The 26,883-nt window shown below is 36.9% G+C and overlaps 1 protein-coding gene across 5 annotated transcripts in view; it reads right to left on the bottom strand.

The window, feature by feature from the left end:
• adcy2a (adenylate cyclase 2a) overlaps nt 1-26,883 on the bottom strand; it is a 66,823-nt gene that overhangs the window by 15,756 nt on the left and 24,184 nt on the right. For all 5 annotated transcript variants that reach the window (XM_082550833.1, XM_082550835.1, XM_082550831.1 and 2 more), the window contains 11 exons: nt 18,671-18,832; nt 5,991-6,140; nt 2,973-3,121; nt 2,689-2,800; nt 1,919-2,046; nt 1,400-1,558; nt 1,090-1,222; nt 818-994; nt 684-727; nt 409-489; nt 82-151 (listed from right to left, as the gene is read on the bottom strand). In XM_082550833.1, the coding sequence (XP_082406959.1) occupies nt 82-151; nt 409-489; nt 684-727; nt 818-994; nt 1,090-1,222; nt 1,400-1,558; nt 1,919-2,046; nt 2,689-2,800; nt 2,973-3,121; nt 5,991-6,140; nt 18,671-18,832 (1,365 nt within the window). The remainder of the gene's footprint in view (nt 1-81; nt 152-408; nt 490-683; nt 728-817; nt 995-1,089; nt 1,223-1,399; nt 1,559-1,918; nt 2,047-2,688; nt 2,801-2,972; nt 3,122-5,990; nt 6,141-18,670; nt 18,833-26,883) is intronic.

Here is a 26,883-nt window from a genome sequence, read left to right as displayed (position 1 = left end):
ATCCTACTCCAAGAAATTTCTCAACTTAGACATGACAAATTTATGTAACTTACAAGATTTACAGCTTCTAAAGCCTCTTACCTCTTTCTCTAAGGATTTGTTGTGAAAGAACAGCGATATTCTTTGAATGTCCTCAGACTTCAGCCACTGTCTGGAAGCATAAACGCAGTGTTATAGAGTGGATTTAAAAGAAAAGAACATTAAGTAAATGAAAACTAAATTAAGATTAAAGTACTAAGAATATAGGCATGAATAAATTAACATATTGTGTTTTAACACAGCCACGTTCATTGAGTTGTACTATTAGAAAACACGACCTTATCTGCAGTAGGATAATCTACAATATGCTAGTCTGTTCTTAGAGTATATTAACACGAGTAATACATGTTTATATGTATGTAATAATACTTTTGTGACGTTATCCCATCAAAAGTCCTGATCATCCTCTCGTTGAGCTCCTCCTCAAACCGTTTTTTCTGAGACTTGGTCCTTTAATGGATAACAAAATGTAAGAGACAAGATATCTGTTATTTTCACATAGCATTAGTGACTCACACTTTAAAGCTTAAAGCAAAAAAAAAAATGTTATCAAAACATTTTCTTGGCTGTCCTTATAATATAAAAAGAGATGAGGATAATCCTGTCAAACGAAATCGTGCGGAGCTATAATATGAGTAATTTGCCTTTCTGATCTTCTCTGGAAGTGATACTGCCCCATCTTCACGTCCTAAACACAGTGCAAGAGAAGAGAGACAAGTTAGCAGCTACAGATTAACTGACAAACAAGAAAAAACATGTCCAGAAAGAAATTACACACAGCAGTATTGATCTTCCCATTCTCATTAGTCATGCTGTCTCTGTGGTGCAGGTTGGCAAAGGGCTTCGCTGCTCCCCATGACTCCAGATAGCGGGTCATCCTGACAGAGGCTCTCATCTTGGCTCCATCTAGAGTGTTTCTGGGTCGGTAATGATGCTGTGGGCTCCGCCGCTCGACCTGGACAAACATGTTTCGTGTTTGAATTCTCATGCTGATGCGTTTTCTTCTGTGTCCAATATTCTCGTTTACTGGATCTGACATGTGTGTGATACCTTTGGGTTAATGACCAGATATGTGATGACTCCATGTTCCTTCAGGTAAGGATCTCTTTCTTGTCCATCCCCATCTTCCACCTTATAGGCACCATTTAGGTGTTCCAGTGTCACTGAAGTGATGTGGACTCGCCTTAAAGGGAACATTTGATAAAAGAATGGTTTCCTGTGTATATTAACAATATATCTGGACATTTAGCAAACAACAAGCCAGAAAACACTGGTCCAGGCAAAATATGAATTAGCGACATAATTTCCTGTTTTGAAATTCAAATGCCTTACAGTATGTTTTTATATGCTTCTCACTTACCCTGGTACACCACCTGCCTCCATGTGATTGGCCAGTGTGACATCATGTGACCAGACATCATACTGCCATTTTTGAAGTCCAATGACACCACACAAGACATTCCCAGAATGCACACCAACACGCATGTTGATATCAACCCCTGTGGCGTCCCGTACTTTCCTGTCATACATCAAAAAGTTGTGTTTTGTTAATGTGGAGCAGGAAAAAAACAATGCATGCCATCTAGCCTGTCAGAAAACAAGCCTAACTCTGTGACATACAATATATGCTGCTTAAAAAAAACTAAAACTAAACAGTGAAAAGTACTTAAAAAAAGCGGAAAACAGCAACAACAATTAGTCCTTTGTTTTCATTGCAGGTCTGCTAATCAGTATGTTAATACTTATTTCTGTTTTCCAGTAACCACACTAACAATCTGAAGATCGTCACAACATGTTTTTGACATCAGTGATTCATTCACCAGGCTGAACTCTAGTAAATGAAATTGGAAAAACAATTTTACTCCATGGCAGCACTTACTTAATGGCCTCACACATGTCTAGACCCATTTTTACACAGTTTTTGGCGTGGTTCGGCAGTGACTCTGGCAGGCCGGACACACAGTAGTAACAGTCACCAAGGATTTTGATCCGCATACATTCATTTTCCTGCATATAGAAGGGTGAAATATAGTCTCTGCTACAAAAGGTCAGGTAAATATCAAAATGTTCATTTACAACCCTGCTTCCAAAAGCTAGAACACGGTGTGAATTATAAATAAAAACAATCTTTTTACTTTTTGAAATCAGTTTGTTTGATAAATATCAGTGACAGAAACTTATGTATACAGTGAAAGTGAAAACTACTGAGATCTATCTTCTATCTAGGACACTTTCAGCACAAACTGTATGGTGTCTAACCATCAAATAACTGAGTACAAGGTGTTTGCAGGAATTTTAAAAAACATTAGAGCAAACTAAATGTAACCATTTTGCATGACATTGCATTAAAAGCTGGTTATAATCAGTGTTACGCCTCATTGAATGCTGCAGGGCTAATTTTAGCATGCAATATTTTCATTCAAAGACATTTGTTTGACTGGCATGGATGATTCAAGGGTGCAGGGACATACATGAAATTTTAAGAATTTCTAACATGTGAATAAGAATTTGTGAATTCCACACTTCACAAATTTCCTAGCGAGTAAAATACTTTCCAGTAAAGCAGTTTGAGAGGTAAGCTCTGTTAATCTAAAGAAGATCAGCATGTGTTAGGACAGTAATTCATTACAAGAGCAGGCAAAAGTTTACCTTAGCTATTTGGTCAAATTTGCCAAACAGTTCATTCAGCATGTGCACAAGTTCTCCAGGTGAGCAGTCACTGGCCAGTCGTGTGAATCCTACTATATCAGCATAAAGTATGCTAGATATATAAAAAACAGTAATGGATACACTTTAATGATTTTATGGATTTTACAGTTTAGAAAACATCTGATTTGAAAATATGCATTAGTATGTACCTACTCTGTATGTAAATTTGACCTAAATACAGAACCACTTGGCTACAATACATTTGATTTAAAAAAGATACATGCCTGACATTAGTGTGCCTCTGGACATAGAGGTTGTGAAAATTGTTTGTGTTTTCAATCTGGCCAAAATTTGGACCCTTTAATCTCTGGATGATCTCGGCTTTCATTACACGGGCAATGTGAGCTGGCAGCAGAGACAGTAGGAGACGCTCCTAATGGCAGAAAACAAAGGAAAAAAAGAAGTAGCAGTAATGCAGGGACAGTCAGAAACATCAAGAAAAAAAAGCTGATCATTATGTAATTAACTTTTTTATTTATTTTTACCATGAAGCACTTAAATGTATGTGACAAAGTGACGAGGAAATTAAATAGTTAAATTCAGGTCATGTACAGTAGTTGGTTAAATCACAAAGCAAATATGACATATGCACAAACATAACCTATTTCTGTTAACTGTGGAGTCTATTGCCTCAGGGCCACATTGATTCATTGCCCCACACCTGTAACTAAGAATAAGCAGATAGCAGATGGTCACATGAAATATACATGCATTTTAGGTTTAGAAAATGAACAGCAAAGTCAGTTAAACTTCAGCAATATCACTCACTCCAGTTAGCAAACATATGCCACTGTGAATCACTTTCACCTGCAACAAAAAGACAACTCCCAGAAAGGGAGTGCTTTAGCAGGTAGTGACTGCAAGATGCTGGTGCTCTCTCCTTCTCCTTCCTTGCTGATTTTTTGCTAGTTTTGCTTTTTTTGGTCGCGTCCTTTTCACTACTGGGAGTATGACACAATATCTGCAGCCCTCTCAGGTTGTATAGGTAGGCCAGCTTCTACAACGTGGCGCATCCATACAATCGTTAAAAGACGGTAAGGTCTGCTATGTCTCCCAGCAAAGTTTCAAAAGTATGGCTGAGAAACCAGGAGACGGGTAATGATTGACCAGTATCTGCTCCTTTGTGAAAGGAGAAACAGGAGGAACACTGACAGAGCCCCCATGATGACCTTTAGTGAACCTTTCATGTATGTTTTTGCCCAAAGACTACATGAAGGTGGGATGAGGTCCTTCAGTGGAATCTGTGCTCACAGACCAGAGCATTCACAATGGTTGATGCTTCCTAGCTGGACACATTGATATTCCTTAAGTTTAACTCACTTTGTGTTAACTATACTTAATTTCTATGAGGTGTATAAACTAAATGAAATTTCATGTATAGGTTCAAAGTTAAACTAGAGTGCATGCATTAGGTTGCTGGCACAGAAAATGAATTGATTGCAAGTATTCATTACTTTCTTGCAAGCCCTTACAATTTAAATTCAGCATTTATTCACTTCTTTCTCCTTTATTTTCTCAGGTGTCTCAGCAAGCAATTCACCTTTAGGGTGAAGAGAAGCTGGGTGGAAATGCTTAATTAATCCAATATCAGCCCAAACGTGACAACCAATGATCATCATCTTTTTTTCACGCTCAGAGGATTTTATGTGGAAGAGAGGGAAATTTTTCTTGTGAATACCGCCAGTGATTTTGGTGTATGATGAATTCCCATAGTCCACTTGGACCACTCATAGTGAAAATGTATGCACTCACTGTACTGCAAAGCACTTTGGATAAAAGCATGCAGTGCAGCAAACAGCATATATTATGAGTGCAATGAGCGCCCAGGAGGAATGTGTCTCTGCACAGTTACTACCATCTGTCACAGGCAGCAGCAGCACTCCAGGGCTACTGCGAAATGCTCCACCCTAGACATTTTCAGCTTTCCTCGTGGCACTTCTAACACCACAACCTGCATTTACCATATGAAAAACCAGCTCAACCCTAAGCCTGGGCTTTCACAACAGCAGCTGGATTCACATCATCTCACTAAATAACTCACCAAAAGCTGTAGTAAAAAGCTAGCCAGATCCCAGAGTCGCACATCAGAGTGCTTTAATCAACACTTTGCTAATACTATCTCACAGGATGCTGCACCACTTGAAAGTATTAATAACAAATTAGCATTATTATATTTCAACGCTTCCAACTTTGCAGGTAGATGCAGAGAAAGACAATGCAAGCCGGTACAATATCAATAATAGAAAACAACTAGCACGATCCAAAATGTGAGTGATGTGTGTTCACTTTAAAAGAAATCATAGAAAATATTACCATTAATCCTCAATGAGGATAATTGTCATAAAAAAAAACAACTATAGCAATATAGGCTGAGATAATCACACACTGACATCATTAACAATTCCCACATTCTGCACAGTGTAGCCCTGACAAAGTTCTCTGTCGTTGTAACTCAGAAGATAGAGCAGTTCATCTAGTAGCTGGACGGTTGATGGTTCAATCCCTGGCTGTTCAGGTCTGCATGCCAAAGATACTCAAATACTAACAGAAAGCACTTAAGCATAATAAAACTGATTGTATGAACGGGTCAATGACGCGCTTTGAGTGCTAGTGTGGAATAGAAAAGTGCTATAAGAAGGAATCCATTTATCCAGAGCCGATTGATTTCAATAATTTGAGTGTTAATATGAAGAGTGACATTTTAAGCACAGGACACAAGTGCTACTTTCAGCTGTTCCCATATTCACATGGTAGCTCTGCATGTTTTATATGGCAGATTTTTTTTACACCACATATCTTTCCTGACACAAACTCATTGGGATTTGTGTCTCCTCTTGGGATCAAATTGGGGATCTTTCACTTGTTAGGCAAATGTGTAAAACACTCAAATACTCTATGGAACCGCTAAGTATAGCATGTACGTATGACATAAAAATACATAGGAAACAAAAGAACAATAGAGGAAAGATGAGTTAAGTAGCAGTGGGATGTTTGACTCGAGTGCATGACATAAATATTCAGACTACATTATAAGATAAGTCATTCTAACAAGGCTCCAACATTTCCCCATGCCATTGTACTACACTATATTACTAAATTAGCAAATGATAATTAGAGGTAATGTTTAAAATTTGAAAGTCATTACTGTAACAATTATTGTAATGAACAGCAATATCATAAATATTTTATTGCCTGGTGTTCATTGTTTCAGTGTTTTAATTAAGTGTTATTAACCACGTTACCTGCTGTCTCTTCTCAAACTCCAGTTTAATTGGGGACTTGATGCAGTTGCAGGTGTCCTGGTAGGTCTGTTTGAGTGCCAGCTCCATCAGGTGCTTATGGTACGCTCCAGCCATGTTGCCACACATGAAAATGATAACATTGGCCAGAATCTGGGTAGGAACAGAGAACAATAACAATAAAAAGGGTTGTTAAGCTTTACTATATATATATAAAATAGTGGTTACAATACAATATAAAGAATTTAAACTCATATTTAGAATCAGTCCATTAAATAGTTCCTGTTATAGGAAGGCCTAGCAAAGAAAGTAAAAATCAACCTAAAGTAAATATTTTCCTCAATGGTTCCTGATCCTATGGTGAGATCTTGCAGTGACATCAATAGGCAGCACTACATTGTATTCAAGGGTAATGTGGCATATAAATACACATCTTTCATTTCCAGTTATTTAATGAAACATCCTGTGGCGGCTGATGACATTAAATAGAAAAATACAATACAATCAGATAATAATGGCATTGGATAAATTTGACACCGCTATACTGCCCCTGCTCGGTTGTTTATTTTCTCTCACTTCAGTTTTACAATGGCAACCCAGCCTCTACCCTGTAAGAAACACAAATAAGGGCAACCTATGTGACTACATCCCGTCTATATAAATAGACTCTCCCCTGAGTTCAGGTTGATCGCACACAAAAAGCTCTAACTTAATTAGCATTGTTGCAGCAAACATCACATGCCACTACAAGCACTATTTGACAAATGGTGGGCTCAGTTGAGACAACTGCTCTAAAACATGGATTGTTTTGAGCACAATAAAGCTTAATTAGATTTGTTTATTCCAATAATGAGAAGCCAAAATCTTTACACCCATACATTTTACAACCCAATTTCCTTCGGGGTCAACCTTCAAGATCAATAAAGTTTTATTGAATTGAAAGTGTATTTAGTAAAATCCTTAATAAGATGGCCAATCAGTATTATTAGTACATATTATGTACTAATATGCATTTATGCCAGAAATGTCTTTAGTGTCCACTACTTTGCGCTAACCAAAGAATTCATCTTATTTTTAAATACACTGATACTAAAGTCATAGCAAAGAAGATCTTAACAGTCTCCCATTTGTATTTGTTCATCTTTATATCAGCTGCAGATTGACTGCTGGGATGTGGTATGGAGCAGCGGTCCCCAACCCCCGGAGTCGTTTGGTACCGGGCCGCGAGAGTTGAGGCTTGGGTGTGAAATTTATGGTTTTCATGGTTTTTATCGTTTTTTGTCGTTATTTTTGTTTATATCATTTTTATCTTTAACTCAGTTTCCCTGGGTCTTTTCCCATGTGTTATGAATAAATCTTCTTTTCTTTGGTACTGGTTTTATTTTTTTGTATTTATCCGCGATACCTTAAAGGCCGGTCCATGAAAATATTGTCGGATATAAACCGGTCTGTGCCGCAAAAAAGGTTGGGGACCGCTGGTATGGAGCACGTTCTGTTTATCAGTCCACAGTGCTGCTGTGACACAGACTACAATTTTGAATAAATGCATTGTCATTTCATCAAGTGCTACACATGAAAGTTCATAACTGACAGACTACCTCAAAACCAATTTAAGTCCTGGCTTTAAAGCGTTTTTAATGCCTAACATTTCAATATTTTGGATACATCTTTCTTTCTCACTCAACAATGTGAGTGCATTTTGTATTCAGCAGATAAATGACATAGTATGGCAAAGTTAAGCCAAACTTGTGGAGAAAACTTTCACCTTTTTGACTGTGACAAATTGTCTCAAGTCAGAATTGACATTTACTACGCTGCTACTTTTAATGATTCAAAAGACTGGAAATGATGTCTTAATTTTTCATACATATAAACACCACAAAACAAAACAAAATCTTAAAAGAAAGTCTTTTATAGAGCATGTCCTACTTCAGAGTCACACAATACAAACCATGACACACAGGGATAGATGCTCTCCACTATAAGCATGGAGTGCAAATTGCAGTCTGTCCTCAGAATTAAGACTTTATTTCTCTGCACATTTCAGGCAAAACGCAGGGCTGCACTAAACACGAAGCCCCATTACAGGAACAATTTGGATGTTTAAAGATTTGGATGTGTAAAGACCCTGGAGCTCTGGTAACCTCGAGTTTAATATTTCCCAGCTATACAGCAAATGGATAATTTAATGGTTCTTCCCCATTGCTTGAAAAGAAATCTCCCTCTCCTTCACACTCTTGCATGCCTTGTCTCATTCTCGCTATTTCTCTTTCACTTCTATTCTCCATCTTTGTGTCTTTTCTCTCCTGCATAATGTTGACCTTACTGTCACAGTGACCATTGTTCTCTCTTTTTGGACATAAATATGCCCAACAGACTTACATCACAGCACAAGTAGAAGCTGGTGACCTTTGCAAAAAGGACGTTTTATTTTAGTAATAATAGTCAGACAAGAAGAAAACAAAAATGTCTAAAAACCACAAAAACTAAAGCTCATGAATTTTATAGCTTGCAGACATCTGTACTTTGCTTCTAGTAAACAGCTGAAACTGAATTTAAAGTTATTTTCCAAACAAAAGCAAAAAAAACCCCTATGTACCCTTTTTACAATGCTAAATTATTCAGTATTTTATTTGACAGCTTAAAGGCAGACGAGGCAGCTGCACACACAAGTATAAAGCAATTGTAACCACCTGCAGCAGACTCTTCCTACTTATCCATCACAAAAAGACTCCCCATCAACATTTTCTTAACCAGGGTCCAAGGCAAGCAATACCTATAAAACTAGTGAGAGCCAATAAAGAAATATTGCAGTGAATCATACTAAGGTGAAAATAGTATAAACTATGCAGATATTGTCTCCTTATTGAGAAAGCTGTTTCCTTAAATGTTTATGTGACTACACCAGAAATGTACCATATCTCTATATTTAACAAAAGCAAACATTGAGGCCAGTAGCCAAGTACATGAGGTGACCTGCTGTCTGGATTTACTTTCACATCTATTCAGTGTATTCCAGAGGAACCCACCCGAGGGATTAATAAAGTTCTATCTTATCTTATCTTATCTTATTTCAAAAAGACATCCCTCTTCCTCTCTGCCAGGCCTTTTTTCTGCACATTAAAAAATACTGAAAGAACACAAAAAACCCCATTTTTTTTCTCTATATATCTTTCTTCGAAACGATATAGTATGGACAAGCTTGGCTTTGTTGATCATCATCCATTTTCAATGGGAAAACTGACAAAACAGCCAGAATCTGGTACTGTAGAACAGTTTTATAGGGTAGATCACTGAATGACTGAAGAAAGCCACAAAAAGATGGACAGGGGCTTTTGTACGGTGGTTTATAGAAGCGCTTTAACCCATAGACTGTATATAATATTTTAACCCTTTCACGCATAGTGGTCACTACGGTGGACAGCTATTCAAAGGCTGTTTTCTTGTATTTGTGTCAGTGTTGACGTTATACTTGTACATAAACCTCTACACTTGTCACTGATGTGTCACTCCATACCCTGCCACCCACTGTGCGTTTAATGTTACTGCAGATGTGTGGTGTGTTTCATTGTAACTATTATTATTTAACCCTGTCATGCATAAATTATGACAACCTCAATCGGGGTTTTTTTTCTTAAGTATTTTTATTCATCAAAAATACTTAAGAAAAAATCCTGATTGAGGTTGTCATAATTCATGCATGGAAGGGTTAAAATCCAAGTTTAAAATTCCCTTATCATACCAGCATATTTAACAAATAATCTATTCAGGCACATCTTTAGTGGCTGGTTAATATAAACTTTGCTGCACCAGAGCCTGAAAAAACCCCAGAAGTCACTTCAGAGAAATTTTCAGTATGCAAAACCTGCATCTGATGTTAAATGCAAATTACTTCCTATTGTGTGTAGCTGAGGTCGATATATTCAAATGGCGTGTACTCTTTGAAGACTAAAAAGAATATTTTCAGGCGCAATGTCAGTAAAGTTAAATTTCCTTTAACTATACTTGAAATCTAAATGCAAAGAAGACTGGGTGCATTTAATTTGCATTTGAGTTTATCCTTTTATGCAGGTATGTGATATTTTACCAATATGTACTCAACTGTAATATGTGCTCAACAGATCACATTAAGTTAACATAAATATTACTCTATAACCCGACTCTCACACTGACTACTTACAACCCATCTCAAATATCCAACCCAACATCACAGCAAGCCTTGTAATACACACATCAGTCCACCGTTTCGACTTCACACTTTGCCTCTCCAAAACATGAAATAGCCACACATGCTGAAATTGCATTACTGCATGTAGAAATTTTATTACCAGCAATGGGAGATAATATATTAAAAGCTACAAAGTCAGTAGTGAGCAAAAAAGGTATGAAGTACCTTGGTGGCTAATATGTATTGTGTTAATAATGTCTGTTTAAACACTTTTCCATGATTATTTTCATGTTGAGTTGAAATAAAATATTTCCCTCTGCTGTTCCTGCAGATTATTGCAACTTACTGCAAATTCTGCATGGGTGTCTATTCTCAATTTGGAGAGGCAAAGCGCGAAATGGACACGGCTGACCGGCGTGTCTATTACACGTTTTTCCGTGAAACTGCATTGAAATATCAGTTGTGTATAAAGGCTGGTGGTGCGAGTCATTTGTACCTCAGTGGTACCCAATTACAGATAACAGCAGGGTTAGGTGAGTATCACATCTCAAGAGCTGTGACTCCTGCTGGGATTATCTAAAACCAGGAAACTTCACTTTCTGAATGTTATATTTCTGCCATGTTACTGACATGTGGATAGAGAAAGACATTAGTGTGCAGATGAATCTTGTTTTTATTGTACATCAGTGACAGATGTCCACCGGTCCTGTCTTCAGTAGACCCTCAATAGTAATGACCACAAGCACAAATGACAAACAGTAACTTAGAATTGAAAGGATATATCAAACTACAGTAAGGTCCACAAGCATTTTAGCTCTGTACACTGTTAAAATTTACCTAAAATGAGTCATGGTCGTAGGCAATATCCAAATACCAAAAAACAAACAAACAAAATAACTGCCAGTGACAAAGGCACAAAAACAGGAAAAAAGATCTGTGAGCACCTCATGGGAACAGGCAATCTACTCTTTTCCAGCTGAGGAACCAAGACCTTCATCCCAGCTGCTTCACACTATAATCCATCCCACTGTGAACTGGAAGTTGTGTTTGGATAAAATCAACAGAACAACATCATCTGCAAAAAAGCGAACATGATTCCAAGTCCACCAAACAAGACACTCCTTAGACCAGGGGTCTCAAACTCCAGTCCTCGAGGGCCACTGTCCTGAAACTTTTCCATGTGTCCCTGTTTCAACACACCTGAATAAGATTAGTAGAGAACTTGACTGCATGCTGAAGTGGCAACCCCTAACCCCACTCAAGTAAATTTAAGTAAATCTAAGTGTTTGGAAAAATTTACTTCTAAAAGTACTTTTACTGCAACATGTTCATTCACTCATGAGCTGCTGTAACATGAATCAAATGGCATGCAGTCAAGTTCTATAGAGTACTGATAATGACCTACTAATTGTATTCAGGTGGTTGCAACAGGGACACAGGACACCAGCCCTCTAAGACTGGAGTTTGAGATCCCAGCCTTAGACCCTTGTAGCTCCTCCCCACTTTTCTGTCTACTCCGTAGTGCCCTGTAAATAATTAGCTGAAAATAAATTTTTAAAAAAAGTCTTGCTGAAGGAACTCAAATATGCAGAAGAAGTCGGAAATACTGCAGGTAATAAGAACCAAGATCACACTCCATTTGTATTATAAATTCATTGGTTGTTCTATTGGGCCAAATTCTTCATAATTCCGAAGAACCCTCGTGTCGGTGTATTACACAAGGTCCCATATATTAGACCAAATCCACAAAACACATGCAGAGTTTTCTCTATGCTTGAGAAAGACAAATACTGGCCTAGTTGGTGTGTCAAAATTAATTCAAAATGCATTGAAAATGGATGTGATTTCACAGATTTCCATTTAAGTGAGATGGTAAGGGCCATGGTAAGGGCTGCCTACTTCTAATTAGAGATGTTAAAATTCTTTTACATAAATGTCATTGTGTAGACAAGTGCCAATAGATAACTCACTTAGCTTGCACTGTAAACAATCCAAATGTCTTCACAATGATTAGCAAACAAGGATACAAAGGATCAAAAAAGCAACCACAAATATCAAACAAGAACATAAAAAATGAACGTTTTTTTAGTAGAACACCCACAATAAAATCTTAAAAATAGCTGGAGGCAGCAAACCTGAGGCAAGTGTGTGATTGTGAATTCACTGGGCTATTGCAAGCACTTTTCTCACCATGCCACAAACCGACCTTTCTTTAAGGATATAAAAAGTTGGAGACATGTTGTTGTCTGGATATCTGCATCTTACATGCCTCTCTGTCGGCTAATTTTGGGGGAGATAAGTTCAGAGATGCACTGCGTGTGTGAATATGGCTCAAATGAGAGATCATTGACTTTGCTCAACTGCTGCTCAACTCCTTTTCTCAGTCAACAGGAATTTAAATACAGGAATGCAGGTAAATCACACAATTGAACCATAAAGAAGGTTTCTTTTTTTGGCAATATGAAAATCACATCCAGTGAAATGCAACACCGTTGAGACCTGGATGATCTGAGTACAGACAGAAATACTCAAGAATTGCATTTTTGGTTCGTATTACTGACATAAAACTTTAATATGATTCAATCTGAAAGGATGAGACAAAGAAATTCAAGAATTCAAGAAATACCAGTCTCACAGTTTAGACCTCACAAACACACTTAAGTATGTAATATATCTTTAACAAAGGCAAAAACCCTTATCTGAATTCAAATGAAGCCCCCCGTCCTTCAAAACATCCTCCAAAAACAGGTAATGCATGCAATATTCAACAGCTACTACCGCAGTAGTTTATGTGAAATTCTGTCAGCTAAAGCTTAAATGGAGTGTGAACACTGTGATGAATTATTGATGACTTAAGTACTCAAAAATAATTAAGAAAGTGCGCATCAGAAGTTTGCTCCTAGTCTGAAGGGAGAAGCTTTGATACAAAAACACAGTGGTCAGCTTACACGAACACTTTCAGTGTTGCACAGGACCTAATTACATCAAAGTCTGCATTGCATTAACGTTAGTACCCCCAAAAATCAAAGAAGTCACTAATATTGAAATAAGAGCATCGTTTTAAAAAATAATGTTTTAATAGCTCTAATGATAGATTTAGTTAGTAGCTTTCTCTGTACGTCTACCAATAGATAACTACAGTATCTAATCTCCCATAAGGTTGAGGCATATGAGAAATACTAAAAGAAATAAGAATATTTTTACACTGAGCTACCTGAGTAATCTTTGCACCTCTAAGGACCAGAAACAGATAATTATATTTGCAAAAGATGAAAATGCTAATGCTTCATTATTATTGCTTCTAAATATTACCCACAAGTAAATGTGGATCCAACAAAGTGCTATTTCCTGTTCAATAAATAAGCCGCTTCATTAAAACACCAATGAGCCAACACTGTAAAGTTTAATAGACCTGACAAAGTCAAGATGTTGGCATGGTTGCTTCTCACTTAATACCCCCTGGGCAGTCTCTCACGAGTGTGTAGGCACTTAACAGCTGACATTTACAAATGTCTGGAGGAACAGACTGATTTGATTGACTGTTTTTTCCCCCAAAAACTGCTGAATGCAATATTAAACATTTCTGAAATAACAAAAATCTATCTAGTCTAAAAAAATCTGGATACTGATTTGTAAATAATGGGATTTGAAATAAGCGGGTAGAAACAGAAAAAGTGTAAATGTCATCCTACTGAATTTCAAACATTAACATTGTGTAGACGTAGAGATTTTCATGAAAACATGTTTTAAGTTTTCTATCTCTCTCTCTCTCTTTAAAAAATTAATACTCTTTTGATTGAGTGTGGCTGAGTGTGTGTGTGTGTGTGTGTGTGTGTGTGTGTGTGTGTGTGTGTGTGTGTGTTGCTTTAAATAATTATTTTTGATGTTTTGGAAAAACTCACATACATTTTCTTACTAATTCAAGTGTGAAAACTGATAACTATGGGCAGAAATCTGTGCCATCAGAAACTGAATTTGAATAAGTTCAATTTGAATTTGAATTGCTCAGATTGAATCTGAATTGTAACTTGAATAAATGCTTTTGAAAACTGAATTTGAATTAGTCTAATTTGAAATTGAATTTATGATTTGAAAATGATGATCACTAAATTGAAATTGAATTTTATATTTTGAAAATGAATTGATTTGCTTTGAAGCTGCATTTTATCCTTTAAACATTCAGCTCTCGAATAATTTCAGTTTCACTTCTCACCATTCAGTTTCAGTTCTACAATTCAATTTCAGTTCCAAAATTCAGTTTTTTGGAACTTACATCCGGTTCCGGTTCAAGCGCAGATTAATAGAACTACGTTTTACTAGCGGACCGAAAGTGTTACTGACGGGAATCTACAGCGTCTTGAGCTGAATTAAGACTTCAGAAGTCATTCGTCATGTCGAATGACCAGCGGATAAACTCTCAGGTTGGTAATAAATGTATTACATGTATAAGAACAAGCGTCATGTTAACAAATGATAGCCGTAAGGTAACTTTTATGCTTATTGTAGCTGTTAGCTAAAAATGCTAATTGACAAACAAATATGATCGACTGTTTCTAGTAGAATTCCAAAGTTGTCATCTTGTACCCTCTCAGAGTACCCCCTCTGTATGCTTGCAGAGACCCTACAGTAGGGAAACATGCAAAACGGTGTCCAAACCTTTGTATTTTAGCTTTATTTATGTCTTACACAGCATCCCAACTCTTTAGCTAACTTAATAACTTTAGCTAAAGTGAATAGTTAGTCTAATTCATTAGTGCAGCATTACTGGATCACCTCTGTTTGAAGTGATATAATGTGATGTACAACTATCACTAAAACAGCAAACTTTGTAAATAAGCAAACAACACTTCTCATTCTCTAAACGTTTGGCCACAGCTGTAGATTACACTATCAGTGCTTGTTCACTCTTGACAATAATTACATTTCTAAATTTACTTTGTGCATTTACAGGTAAACAATATCTAATATTTTATCTAAATGACTGCTTTGTCTTTGAAAAGGGTGAAGAGCCTGAGGCTGGTGACAGTCCAGTTCTACTCTAAGTACATCCTTACAGTGGCTCACAGGACAAGGCCACATTCCTGTCCTGCCAGAAGAGAAGAGAAACTTCAGAGTCTTCATGCAGTTCAACCACACCTGTCATATTCCATATGACAGGGGTCTCAAACTCCAGTCCAAAGCATTTATTCAAGTTACAATTCAGATTCAATCTGAGCAATTCAAATTTAACTTATTCAAATTCAGTTTCTGATGGCACAGATTTCTGCCCATATATCCTTCAAGTCTATATATAGTCACAGCCAATTACTTTAGCTGTGCATAAATATTTATAGCATATTTATATACATTATAATATATACAGTATATTTGGATTATACATAAATAACCCACATGTTTATATGTTAATCTCTATTTGCTTTTGTGTGTTTGTGTGCATTACTTAAAGGATATAGAATCATAATACACATATTGAGGATGTAGCTCATCTTATAAGATTTGAGAAGGACTGAACAGATGGCGGTTGCCCTGAAAAAGCCATCAGCCAATCGGTAAAAGCACGATGCTGCACCAACACACAAACACAGTAAAGGTTTGAACAGTTTCAACTATATGACGCACTGGTGGGCATACCTGGTCATTAACACTGAAAAGATGCATTCAGTGTTCTTAATTATCTGCATTCATAAAGTAAATTACCATGTTGTTTCTTCTTCAGTTTGCTGAGATGAACCTGGGATGCTGATCGTACCAGCAGCTGATTAAGGTGTTTATGAAGAACAATTCTAGCGACAACACAAGCAGTTTTCCTAATTACATTACAGCAGCTTTTTTTTTTGGGGGGGGGGGGAACGTTTCTATTTTCACACTAGAGCTAAAACAAAACAAAACAAAACACAATCTTACTTAAAATTTTGAAAACAATATTTCATCCTAAAGCTCTGAGCTCAGTTAGGTATTCACAGTAGCAATTTTTGAGCAGCTTTAGTCAAGCATTTTTTGATAGTGTATATTCACAATTTCCTTTTATTAACTATTAAGTTACAGCACCCCAATATCTCAAATGCTCCTTCTGACCCATTAAATCCTTTCTTAGCAATATATGTTAAATATATTTGGGACATCTTAACCAAACTGGACTAAAGAGGATGTTGTTGTACTACAAAATCCATCAACGTCACCTCAGCAGAGGTTTTTAATAGCTGCTCTCAAGTAGTTATTCTTTCACACATAAGCCTGAGAGCATCCTGTCACACTGACTCACTGCTCTTATCTAAAAAAAAAAAAAGGACATAAGCCACACTCTGTCCCAACACAAAAGATTGACAAAACCATGGCTACTGCCTGAGGAAGACAGAGGGAAGATCCACAATATAAGCTGACACACAGCACAGTAAAAAGTATTTACCCTCATCCTGATTAAATGTTTTAATATTAACAAATATAACTCAAGTAAATACAAAATGCAATGATGATTTCAGGGGAAAAGGTCTTGTTCCTTCCTCTTGCAAAAACAAAGCATGCCGTTAAACAACAAAACACAACGTTAATTGACATTTTAATATGCCAGAATTAAAAACCCCTTTCACATAGCACAATTTGACCTGGCAAACAACTTGATTTCAAATTTGAATTTTAAAACACTGTTAAAATGGAGAATCATAGTGTAAAACAAAGTAGGTAGACTCAAGTATATTTCTACTTGCCAAACTAAGAAAACAGTCTCCATGGATGACAAGCTTCTTTTTTAACTGCACAGGAAAGCAGAAAAACGGGCATGTCACACTACTTTTCCCCACATCTTTTCAGGAAAGGAGACAACGTCTTGCCCATTTACTGATTTAACCAACAGGCTTTTGAGCAGAGTGTCAATATCTGTAAATGATTAACTTTTGTAACATCTTTTAAAGCACCATGAACCACGAGTTCTAACTTGTGATTCATGTCATGATAACAGTCAGGTTAGGATTGATCTTTTCACACAGCAGAGTGATTCCTCTGTATCAGCCCTTCACAGAAGCTAAAATATGACATGACTATGTCATTTAGAATGCCACATCGCTATACTGTTGCTTTAGCAAAATATTTTTGCAATAGAAAATCAGTTTACATTTTCTTGTACAAAGTCTAGGTATGTCTGACAGCTGTATGCCAGCCTCAGATGGCCATTTAGTGCCAAAAAAGGGAGCTACTTCAATGTCAGTCCTCTAACAAGTAGTGTACCAAATGACTTACTCCACTCCAGGAAGCTATTGAGCAACATAACACAGTACTTAAAGAAATGAAACACGTAATACATCCCAGCACTGTTTAGCTAGCTGTAGTTTTCACACCAAAGTAGCCAACTGCTGCCCGCTGGCACGCTGAATGAATATAAGTAGCACATACTATATTACACATTGAGTTTATTCACCAGACTTTCCTTTTAATCTATAGTCCTTTGATGTCAGGGTAAAATCAAGTGATGTGTTACAAAGTGCTGTCCTATTTCATCTGATGTCACTTGAAGTTTATTGACTATACACACGGGAAATGCTAATTTTATCCAGAAAATGGTCTGAATAATTTCTGAAGTGACTGTACATGTTGGAAGCCATTGAAGTGAGCATCTGGTAAAACTAGAAAGGTACTCTGTTAGTATGTTCTCCACCAGGGCCAGTGCGCTATTTCTGTTAAAAAAAAAAAAAGATTACATTTTTCTTGGGCTCTTGCTGAACCCAAGCGCCACATCTTTCAAGTTTCAATGATATTCAGCTCAATCATTTTTATGTAACAAAAGGCTTTTGTTGGTGGACTAATGATCATCATCAGACTTATTTTTCGTGTGCTATAAATGTTTGTTGTGTCTGGCTCTGAAATTCTTCAAAGTCTCAGGTTGTCAGTGAGGAAGAGCTTTTGTGACATGCTTATTAAATTAATCCTGTTTACTTTATGGATTGGAAGAAATTAGTCCCCAGTGTATTGAAAATTATTGACTGCTGAAATCAGGTTTAATTAGGCACTAATTGATTAAAGTATTAGCTAGACAGTTATCTGATATTGCTTTTGCTTTGTCTTTATCACCATATGGAATATGCCTGAACAGTTAGCACACAAGAAGCAGTAGTGCTAGAAAGAGAGGTGACCTTTTAATGAAGGATAAAAAAAATACATTAGAATTTCTGTCACTCAGCTGATATCCTAAATTAGTTTTTGTTTAAAGGTTACAATTGTTTGTTTGCTATAAATACAACCTGTATATTGAGCCTGATGAAGAAACAAATTAAATGTCACAAAACAACTTTGTTTTATTATTTGATCTAGATGGTAATAATAAATTACCTTAAATGAAGAACAGCGCAGTATTTATTTAGTGACCTTCAGATGTAGGTGGTTGCTAGTTAGGGGCGATTTACCTTTTGAACAGGTTTCCCCGTATGCATATCAATCTAAGGAGGCTGCTGATGATCTCTGCGCAGGTACATGTGCATTCATGTGCTCGCAACTGTTAACTCACGCTAAAATTTGACTGCCTTACCTGCCACACTACTGGCTCGACGTGATCAGCTGTGATGGACAGGCAGACGCTCAGCACGACGGTGTGAGAGGCAGAGGTTAGAACACTGGCGATGACGGCGTCCCGCATGGAGAACGGCAACATGGTGTAAACCACAAACACGATGAACAGGAAGAATGACACCTGCGGAGAAAGTCAGACAGTCATATAACATTTGCAAAGAGAAATGGAAAGGAGAAAATAAAAGGAGCAGAAGAAATGCATGCAGAAGAAAGGAAAATATAGATGCAAAAATGTGGTAATTTGAGATTTCAGTTTTCTGGACTAAATAGCCAGGTCATATTAGTGCCTTCAGCTTACTTAAGGGGGACAATCAGCCCATACACTTCAAATCTGACATCTCTAATGTAGCACAAGCAGTGGCTCCCTTTTTTTTTTTTTATCCAGTTTTAACACACATACAATTGTATAAACACACAAATATATACACACACATAGGTTCTCACACACAAACACTTCTTTAATTCACTTTCTGCTGCAGGGTTAAAGCTTCTTGGCTGTTCCCCTGCCTGAATAGAAAGGATTCCGTCTTCTTCCTGCCTGTAGCCCGGATCTGGTTAACCATCCTTGGTATATTTGCAGGACTTGTGGGAATGTTGTGTTAGGGTGCAGCAAGATGCAAAGAGGAGAGAAAATGCAGCCAAAGGACAGTGCGTGACTAAAACAGTAATGCGTCTATTAAAGCATGACTAACATAAATGTCTTTGACGCATGACAACTTCTGAAGCTGCTCTTAATCAAATGTAGCAAACAATAGATTTTGCATGTCAGATGTGTTCTCAGCACTAGATATATTCCGTTTTTTTATGCACTTGGATAAAACAGAGACATCCACCATGTGGTATTACTGTTGGGCCTACATTACAATATAAAGCATCTTGAGGTAACTGTTAATGTGATTTGGCGCTATATAAATGAAACTAATTTGAAATGAATTGCATTAATTGTGAATGACCTGACAATTACTTGCTTTATTCTCTCCTGTCTGTGCTCAGATCCAATTGATTTGAATACTTGAGTTCTCACTTACAGCTCCTCTAAGCTCTTATTCATGTGTGAAAATAATATTTAACTACACTTATGAACCTAAACATAAGTAAATATTAAAGTTTTGTCTGGTCCATTAAAGACAAGACACTGATGTTCACATCTGAATAAAAAAAATTAACCAAAAGTGATAGGCCAAGTAATATAACTCCCATCTATAACTTCAGAATTAAAAAAAAACCACCACAGTAATTTACAGCTTTTTGCTGTAAATTTGCTGGATGCTGTAACCACTAGTGTAGTAGACCATGAGTTCTGCAATTACAAGAGCAGAAACAAATGGATATGAACAAATGGAGATCATCATAACATACAAACACTACCTCAAACTAAAAGTTCAAACAGCAGCCTTAGATGATAAATGTCATCTACTTTAAGAATAATGTAAAAGAACCCAATATGTTCCTGATAAGAGTGTGGTGTTATTAAAAAGCCCCCCAGTAGAGCAAGAGCAGACACCCATCCAGATATCTATTAAAAAAAGAATTTCACTTATTCAGTCCAAGAATAACAAACTGTATCCACACAAAAGATAACGTAAGAAAAATAGAAAAATAGAAAAGAATGCATTTTATTGTCACTGTGCACATGTACGATTAGTTTAAGATCAACAGCAACTCCTACCCAGTACACACATGTAAAAAAAGATGGGGTAAGGTATCAGCCACTATCTGCTATATCATCAACTATCAAATATTGGCTTTCTTGATAGATTTTGATCGAAAATGCGAAAAACTGCTACATTAATATTTGGCAATCAACTGAGTAAAGCACTTAACATAATAAGACATCAAAGTGCTTGGAAGTACTGATGAAGTTTAAATATTTGAAAAGTCAAACCAATATGAAATAGAGCAACAATGATTTTTAATTGAAGATGATACTGACAGTATACACTATGCATTGATTATATTTCATTTTATTTAAAAAAAAAAAAACTTGTTGAAGTGCTGACTCCTCAAAAAAAAATGTTCGAAAGGCTGCTGGGATGATGCAGCGTCTCTGTGCATTTCTCAATAGTTGCAGAGCATCTTACTGAATGTAAAGAGCCTTGAAAATTCTGCCTGACATATCATTACAATGAACATCAGATTACTACCATCTGTTACTGACAATCAAATGCATTTACAATTATTTCCTGTTATTATGAGCATAATAATGGTGGTTTCCTGCAGTGTTTCGAGAGTGAGAAGAAATTAATCATTTTCAGCGAAGTGACTGACACAAAGGCCAAGCACCTGAATTACGCTCAATATAAAATTCCACAACCTCCTACTAATAAATGTTCACATTGCTCTAAGATGCATATAACATTTAAGAGTGTTTGAATATACAAATTCAAGCAAAAGCAACAGGTAGCAGTTGAAGTGTATATTTTGCTTCATGCATGGTGAAGCCTTGCAGTGGTTTGTTTTTATTACCTACAGAAGTTCTACACCTCCCTCTTTGTAGAGACAGTGTATAGTCACGAACACCAACATCTGCAGCTGCTTGACCTTCATAGCAACTATGTCTTTTTCTAAATCAGTGGAGCTCATCTTTTTAGATATGCAGTCTGGCATTTCCATTTTCCATTTTATCCAAGTCATTACACATGTATAAACTAACAACAATTACCATAATAATCCCCACTGCATAAATTACTGACAGAAAATGTTATATTGAGTGTGTGGAGAGAAAATGATTTTCAAAAGATGCAGGAGAAAGTGCAAAGAACCAACAAAATATCTAATGCTGCGTGATCCCCATTTCTATCAAATGCATAGCTAGGGTCCAGGCCTGAAACTGTTAAGATATAGAGCACTACAAAAGAACATCAACATTTAGCTGATAATATCTCTGGAAGACAAAGTAAATTTAAAGTTTATAAATTTGCATGCATCTTGTTTTCCTTCATTTTGGTCCCAGGGGAGATATGTTTTTTAATCTCTTTGTGCCAATGCCTGACGGAGCTTTAATTGGGTGCAGTCTCTTTTTGTCATGGTTCAGTTGTGCTGGCAATAATAGTTAGGATCCAAGCATGAATGCAGCACTGAGAAGCTTTAGAGACCATCTATTGGGAAGCAATGCTGGAACGGGAAAGGAGGCAGAAATGGCAGGAAAGCATTGTTATATATTTTGGCAAGAAGGGAGAGCAAGTAGTCACCTGTTTATTGTGCGGAAATGCTGACAAAATAAGATGACTGTGGAGAAATATGAAATTTGATGAGTACAGAGGAGAAAACAAGAGCAGGGTGACTAGTAGAAAGGTAAGGGTCATTTAAATGATGAGAGAGCTCACATAATTGATGGTAGTTTTAATCTTGAGCATTTTTGTTTGTCTTGGCCAATGTAGGTACACGGCACACGCTTCGTAACTCATTTCATGTGATGCTAGTCAATCAAAGCCTTCATTCAGAATACGAATTTTACGAATTTCTTTTATTTATATAGCGCCAAATCACAACGACAGTGGTCTCAAGGCGCTTTATATTGTAAGGTAATACATACAGAGAAAAACCCAGCAATCATATGACCTCCTATGAGCAAACACTTTGGCGACAGTGGGAAGGAAAAACTCCCTTTAAACAGGAAGAAACCTCTGGCAGAACCAGGCTCGGGGAGGGGCGGGGCCATCTGGTTGGGGAGAGAGAAGTAAGACAGGAAAGTGCTTCCACGGTGAGATTAGATGCAAAATCAGGTTTAAAGCTGAGATGGTCTATATGTGAAACATAGGAAAGGAAAAACTTAAACTATGGCTTTTTATTTTAAACATTGATCTGAAGTCTTTTTCAAAAGCTGTATTTTATTTTTGACTGCTGATCTTAAATTCTCTTAAATGAAAATAGAACATTTTTTACTTTTTTTTAAAAATTATTATTAAAGTACCATCCACTTAATTTGTGAAAATTAATTCAACATTGTTGGAATACTGCTGAATAGTACTTTGTCTTATATGATAGCCAGTTTTTGAATATACAGTATGTAGTTGGGCTACTTTCAAATATACTGCATTGAATTATGATGCAACTTTTTGAAAATTTGGACTTTTATTTGAGGAAATTTACTCTAATTGGACTTCTTAAATTTGATCTAGATCTGATCTAGACAGAGACTGCAGATGAAGGCGAGGAGAAATTTAGTTCTTCACAAAAGTCCCCCAGTGGAATTTAAGTTTTTATCCCTTCAGTGCCCCATGATAGCAAATGTATGTTATGGTCCATGTGCATAAACATTAGAAATTAAACATTAGGCCCCAAGATTATACAGACAATAATTATTCATTTTAATATGGCAGAAGGGGAATAAGAAAGTATTAACTTACTTCCTAATACAGGAGAGAGCCGCTAATGCTGCCAAGCACCATCTAGCACAGTAACATAATTTGCTTAGGGTACAGAAAGCCTTTCCCTAAATTAATTCTCTGAAATTTAATGCCGCTAACTCAATCACAAAATTGTACCCAGTATAATGGAGAGGCTGCAGGAGTGAAGACACCTGCTAAGTTCTCCTACACAGTTGATACACGATGTAGTATTAAGAGTGCAGGGAATCCTGCATTCTGGTTACAGGAAGCACATAAGGGCAAAGGATGGATGTTGAACTTGATTTCTTGAATAACTTAAATTTCAAGACAAGGTCTGAAATGTCAATTAACAATATATTTCAATATTGTTAACATTTATCCATATCTTCTGTGCAACTTTTGATCCTAAATCAAATCATCTAGTACTCATTGTAAATAAAGCTTACATAATGTAAACATCACCAGTACGAGTGAGTACATACATTTTGCACAAAAGCTTTATGAGACAATTACAGCAATCAAATAGTCAGGATACACAATAAATTAAACAAGCCTGAAGCTTCAGAAGATAGAATGAACAAAGCACTCAAACAGCCGTATATTACTTCAAGTACAAGTAAACATAGACTCAGAAATAAAAAAGGCTCTGATATGCAATAAAGACACATTTTCAAAAATGATGGGTTGATTTTCACATTATTTCACCTGTGTTTTGCATACATGTGAAAGACATCATATTAATGGCTTTGCTCCCGCCCCATCCTGTTTTCATAGTTATTAAATCCAAAATGCCACCAGATATCTCTTCTTAGTTCTTTCATTGGCTTCAGTAGACACAGATCAAACTGATTCAACTGATGCTGGTTCACTAGAATTGGATGGACCTCACTCTGTGATGAATCAAAAGTGCAAAAGTGTCCAGCAAACTGGGTTAAAGCTTCAGAAAATCAAAAGAAAATGGAATACATAAGGAAAACAGATGTCTATTTTTTATGGTTTATTACTGGATCATTCAAATGGAGCCCAGCCGTATTACAGGCTTTGTTATCTAAAAACTGCGGCCCAAGCTTTTTGTTGGTTCATCATGCTAAGTCAACTTTGCTTCTCTCCATGAATCTATCCCTTGATAATTACACTGGTGAGGGTTCATAAAACAAATTATAGAGATGGAGTGTCACATTACATCAGCCTTTTAGTCCACAGTCAGTGGCTGAGATTAGTGTACAGGTTAGATTTACTACATGGGATATGTGCGCGTTGCTGTCCATGTGTGTCAGCTATTTATAGTCAGAGATGACATATACTCATTTCATTTCTGGCTACACTTATTAAAATTGAGTAAAGAAAAAATTTATTGATTTGAAGTAAAGATGCAAAATTAAATGGAGTGCATAAGAGGCAATTAGCCAAGTGCTTGGTTTGCAATTTATGTAATCTGTCTGGGTATGTTGACCTTGATCACTAAGATAAATTAAACCGGTAAAGGAGAAAAAAAAAACAATTACTTCTCGTTACACTGAAATGCATCTGTCCCTGTCTCTTCTGCCACCATTTGCCTGTCTTTCCTATCAGTAGTTCCTGTTCAATTGCCATCTTCCCTCTTTTCGTGCATCTGGCATGTGTGTCTGAGAGACAGGGAGAAGGAAAGGAGGAGAGGAGGCATAGTCCAGACATCTCTCAGTGAGGGGTAGAGGCTGGACCACACAGATAAGCCTTTCTTCCTACCACCAGCAAATAGAGAGGGCTTTGTGGGAAAAGGATAAGCATCCAATTGATTTCAGGTTTGAAAATGGAAAGTGCACTCCATAATAACTAAATCTGAGAGAGCAGGAATAGTGAGCACAACAACACATAAGAATTTTTTAACCATCAACAATGCAATGCTTCTTTTACATGATATTAACTGTACTGACAGTGCAGCTTTTAGTACGACTATATTTTGCTCTCTTACCATCACATTATCTCTCAGAGGAAGTCACCATAAAAGTACATATGGAGATGTCACTCGTTTTATTTAATCCACAATATACTGGATAAACAGCAGAAATCTAATGGGAGAAAGCTTTGCAAATTCTGCAAGAGATAACACAGGTTCCCAGGCTAGTCCGTTTCCCTTGGGTGGGCAGGTTCTCTCTTTTCAGTGGGTTTAAAAAATGTAATCAGGACAAAAGGGAAATCATCTAGTTTTGTCAACACATGAGCAGAAATGCAACTGGAAAATATTCAATTCAGAGTGCCATCAGAGTGCACTGAAGCACCGCAGCAATTTCCTAATGTTGTAAACCTCAACATCTGGCAATAAACCCATTCTGATTCTGATTCTGATAAAGATCAAAAACAAGTCATGTTATTTCCTTAAATGAATAAGTCCAGTTACTTTTTAAGCTTTAGGCTTAAAAGGTCATATGTAGTGAGATTAAAAAAAAGAGTAAAAGAATGGAAAAGACACTTGAATTTAAGAGCTAAGTGTACACTATATTTTGAATTTTCACCTACTTTGTCACCAGACAGCCCTCTTCTTGTGGATAACTAAAGCATATCCAAGCCATTTTACAATGTGTTTGTAGTATGTGTAACTTTAGTCTTTTAAAGCTTAGCTGCAGTAACAAATGGAAGTTGCTTTTGAAATTGGGTATCGGTACCACAAAAAATGTATTGCTGTCATAAATTAGAATAAATGTTGTGTTTGGGAATTCTAGGATGGTCCAAAGGCCAAGACATGCCAAACATTTTTCACAAATATTTCATCTACTGGTATCAAACTCAGAGTATGGTATTTAGTGTACAGTGTAAGCTTACAGACGTTGCCGTATATAAAATAGCCAGTGATGCTGAAATAAGCAAAAATGCACTTACTTTATCAATACATGCTTCCAGTACACACATGATCTGATCAAGTTATGATAGTGGGTGTGCCAGTCTGGACTGGTTGGTGCTTTCAATGCTTTATCATATAAGGAATGGAAGCTTTCAGTTGGTGTAGATGACATAAAAGATGTAGACTCTATCCCAGATGTTACAAACTTCTTAAGCTTATGTGTAATTTCCCAAAGGACAATTTGTATTCACTCATCTGGCCTTATTCCTGGGCTTTCAGGCTAGCCTTTTCTACACTTCCAGCTCTTCACTATTGAACGTGATTCTGTTATCATCACCCTGACCCAATCTTTTGTTGCCCACCTTCTGTGAACCAATCAGCCACTGCTCTGCATGCTTTAAATCTCGGTGCTTTTCTTCATTCGTGCAACTCACTGCTTCCACCTCATCTTGCCCAGTTGTCCAAGTCTCCACCTGCTTCGCCTCTACCACCAGTGTCTATACTGGGAGGGGGGCTAATCTTTACTTCCACAAATTATGACGAGGCTCTCAAACAGTCTCGACTTAATAAAATAACTTCAGTAAAGGTTACCAGATTGTTTCACAGGCTTTCACCTCTATAAAAATGAGAGTTTTGGTAGCTGGGTGCACGTTTTCCTACCAGGACATCCCAGCAAATTCACCCCAATGTCAGACCATGCAATGCTTAGAACAACTGACTACTTATCTCAGACTACAGTTATGAGTTAAATGTTTATGATAATGACAGCACAATCACAAGAAGACTGTAGAAAAAGACTAGGTAGGCATAGCCTTTTTTTATGGTGGCCCCTAGAGACAAAGCACTTACAAAATCCAAAACACGTACAAACTCCAAAACACATGCAAACCCCAAAACACAATGGAAGTGCTCCAGGACGCTAGGGGCAGTGTTGAGCTTTTGTTACCTAGTAACTACCAAAGACTGCTCGAAATGCGGCCCTCAAATGAGACCACGGGACTGTAACAAAATGATTGTTGGGCT

This window comes from Aulonocara stuartgranti, assembly GCF_965226115.1.
Source record: "Aulonocara stuartgranti genome assembly, chromosome: 11".
Classification (NCBI taxonomy): Eukaryota; Metazoa; Chordata; class Actinopteri; order Cichliformes; family Cichlidae; genus Aulonocara; species Aulonocara stuartgranti.
This window is presented reverse-complemented; position numbering and strand designations above follow the sequence as displayed.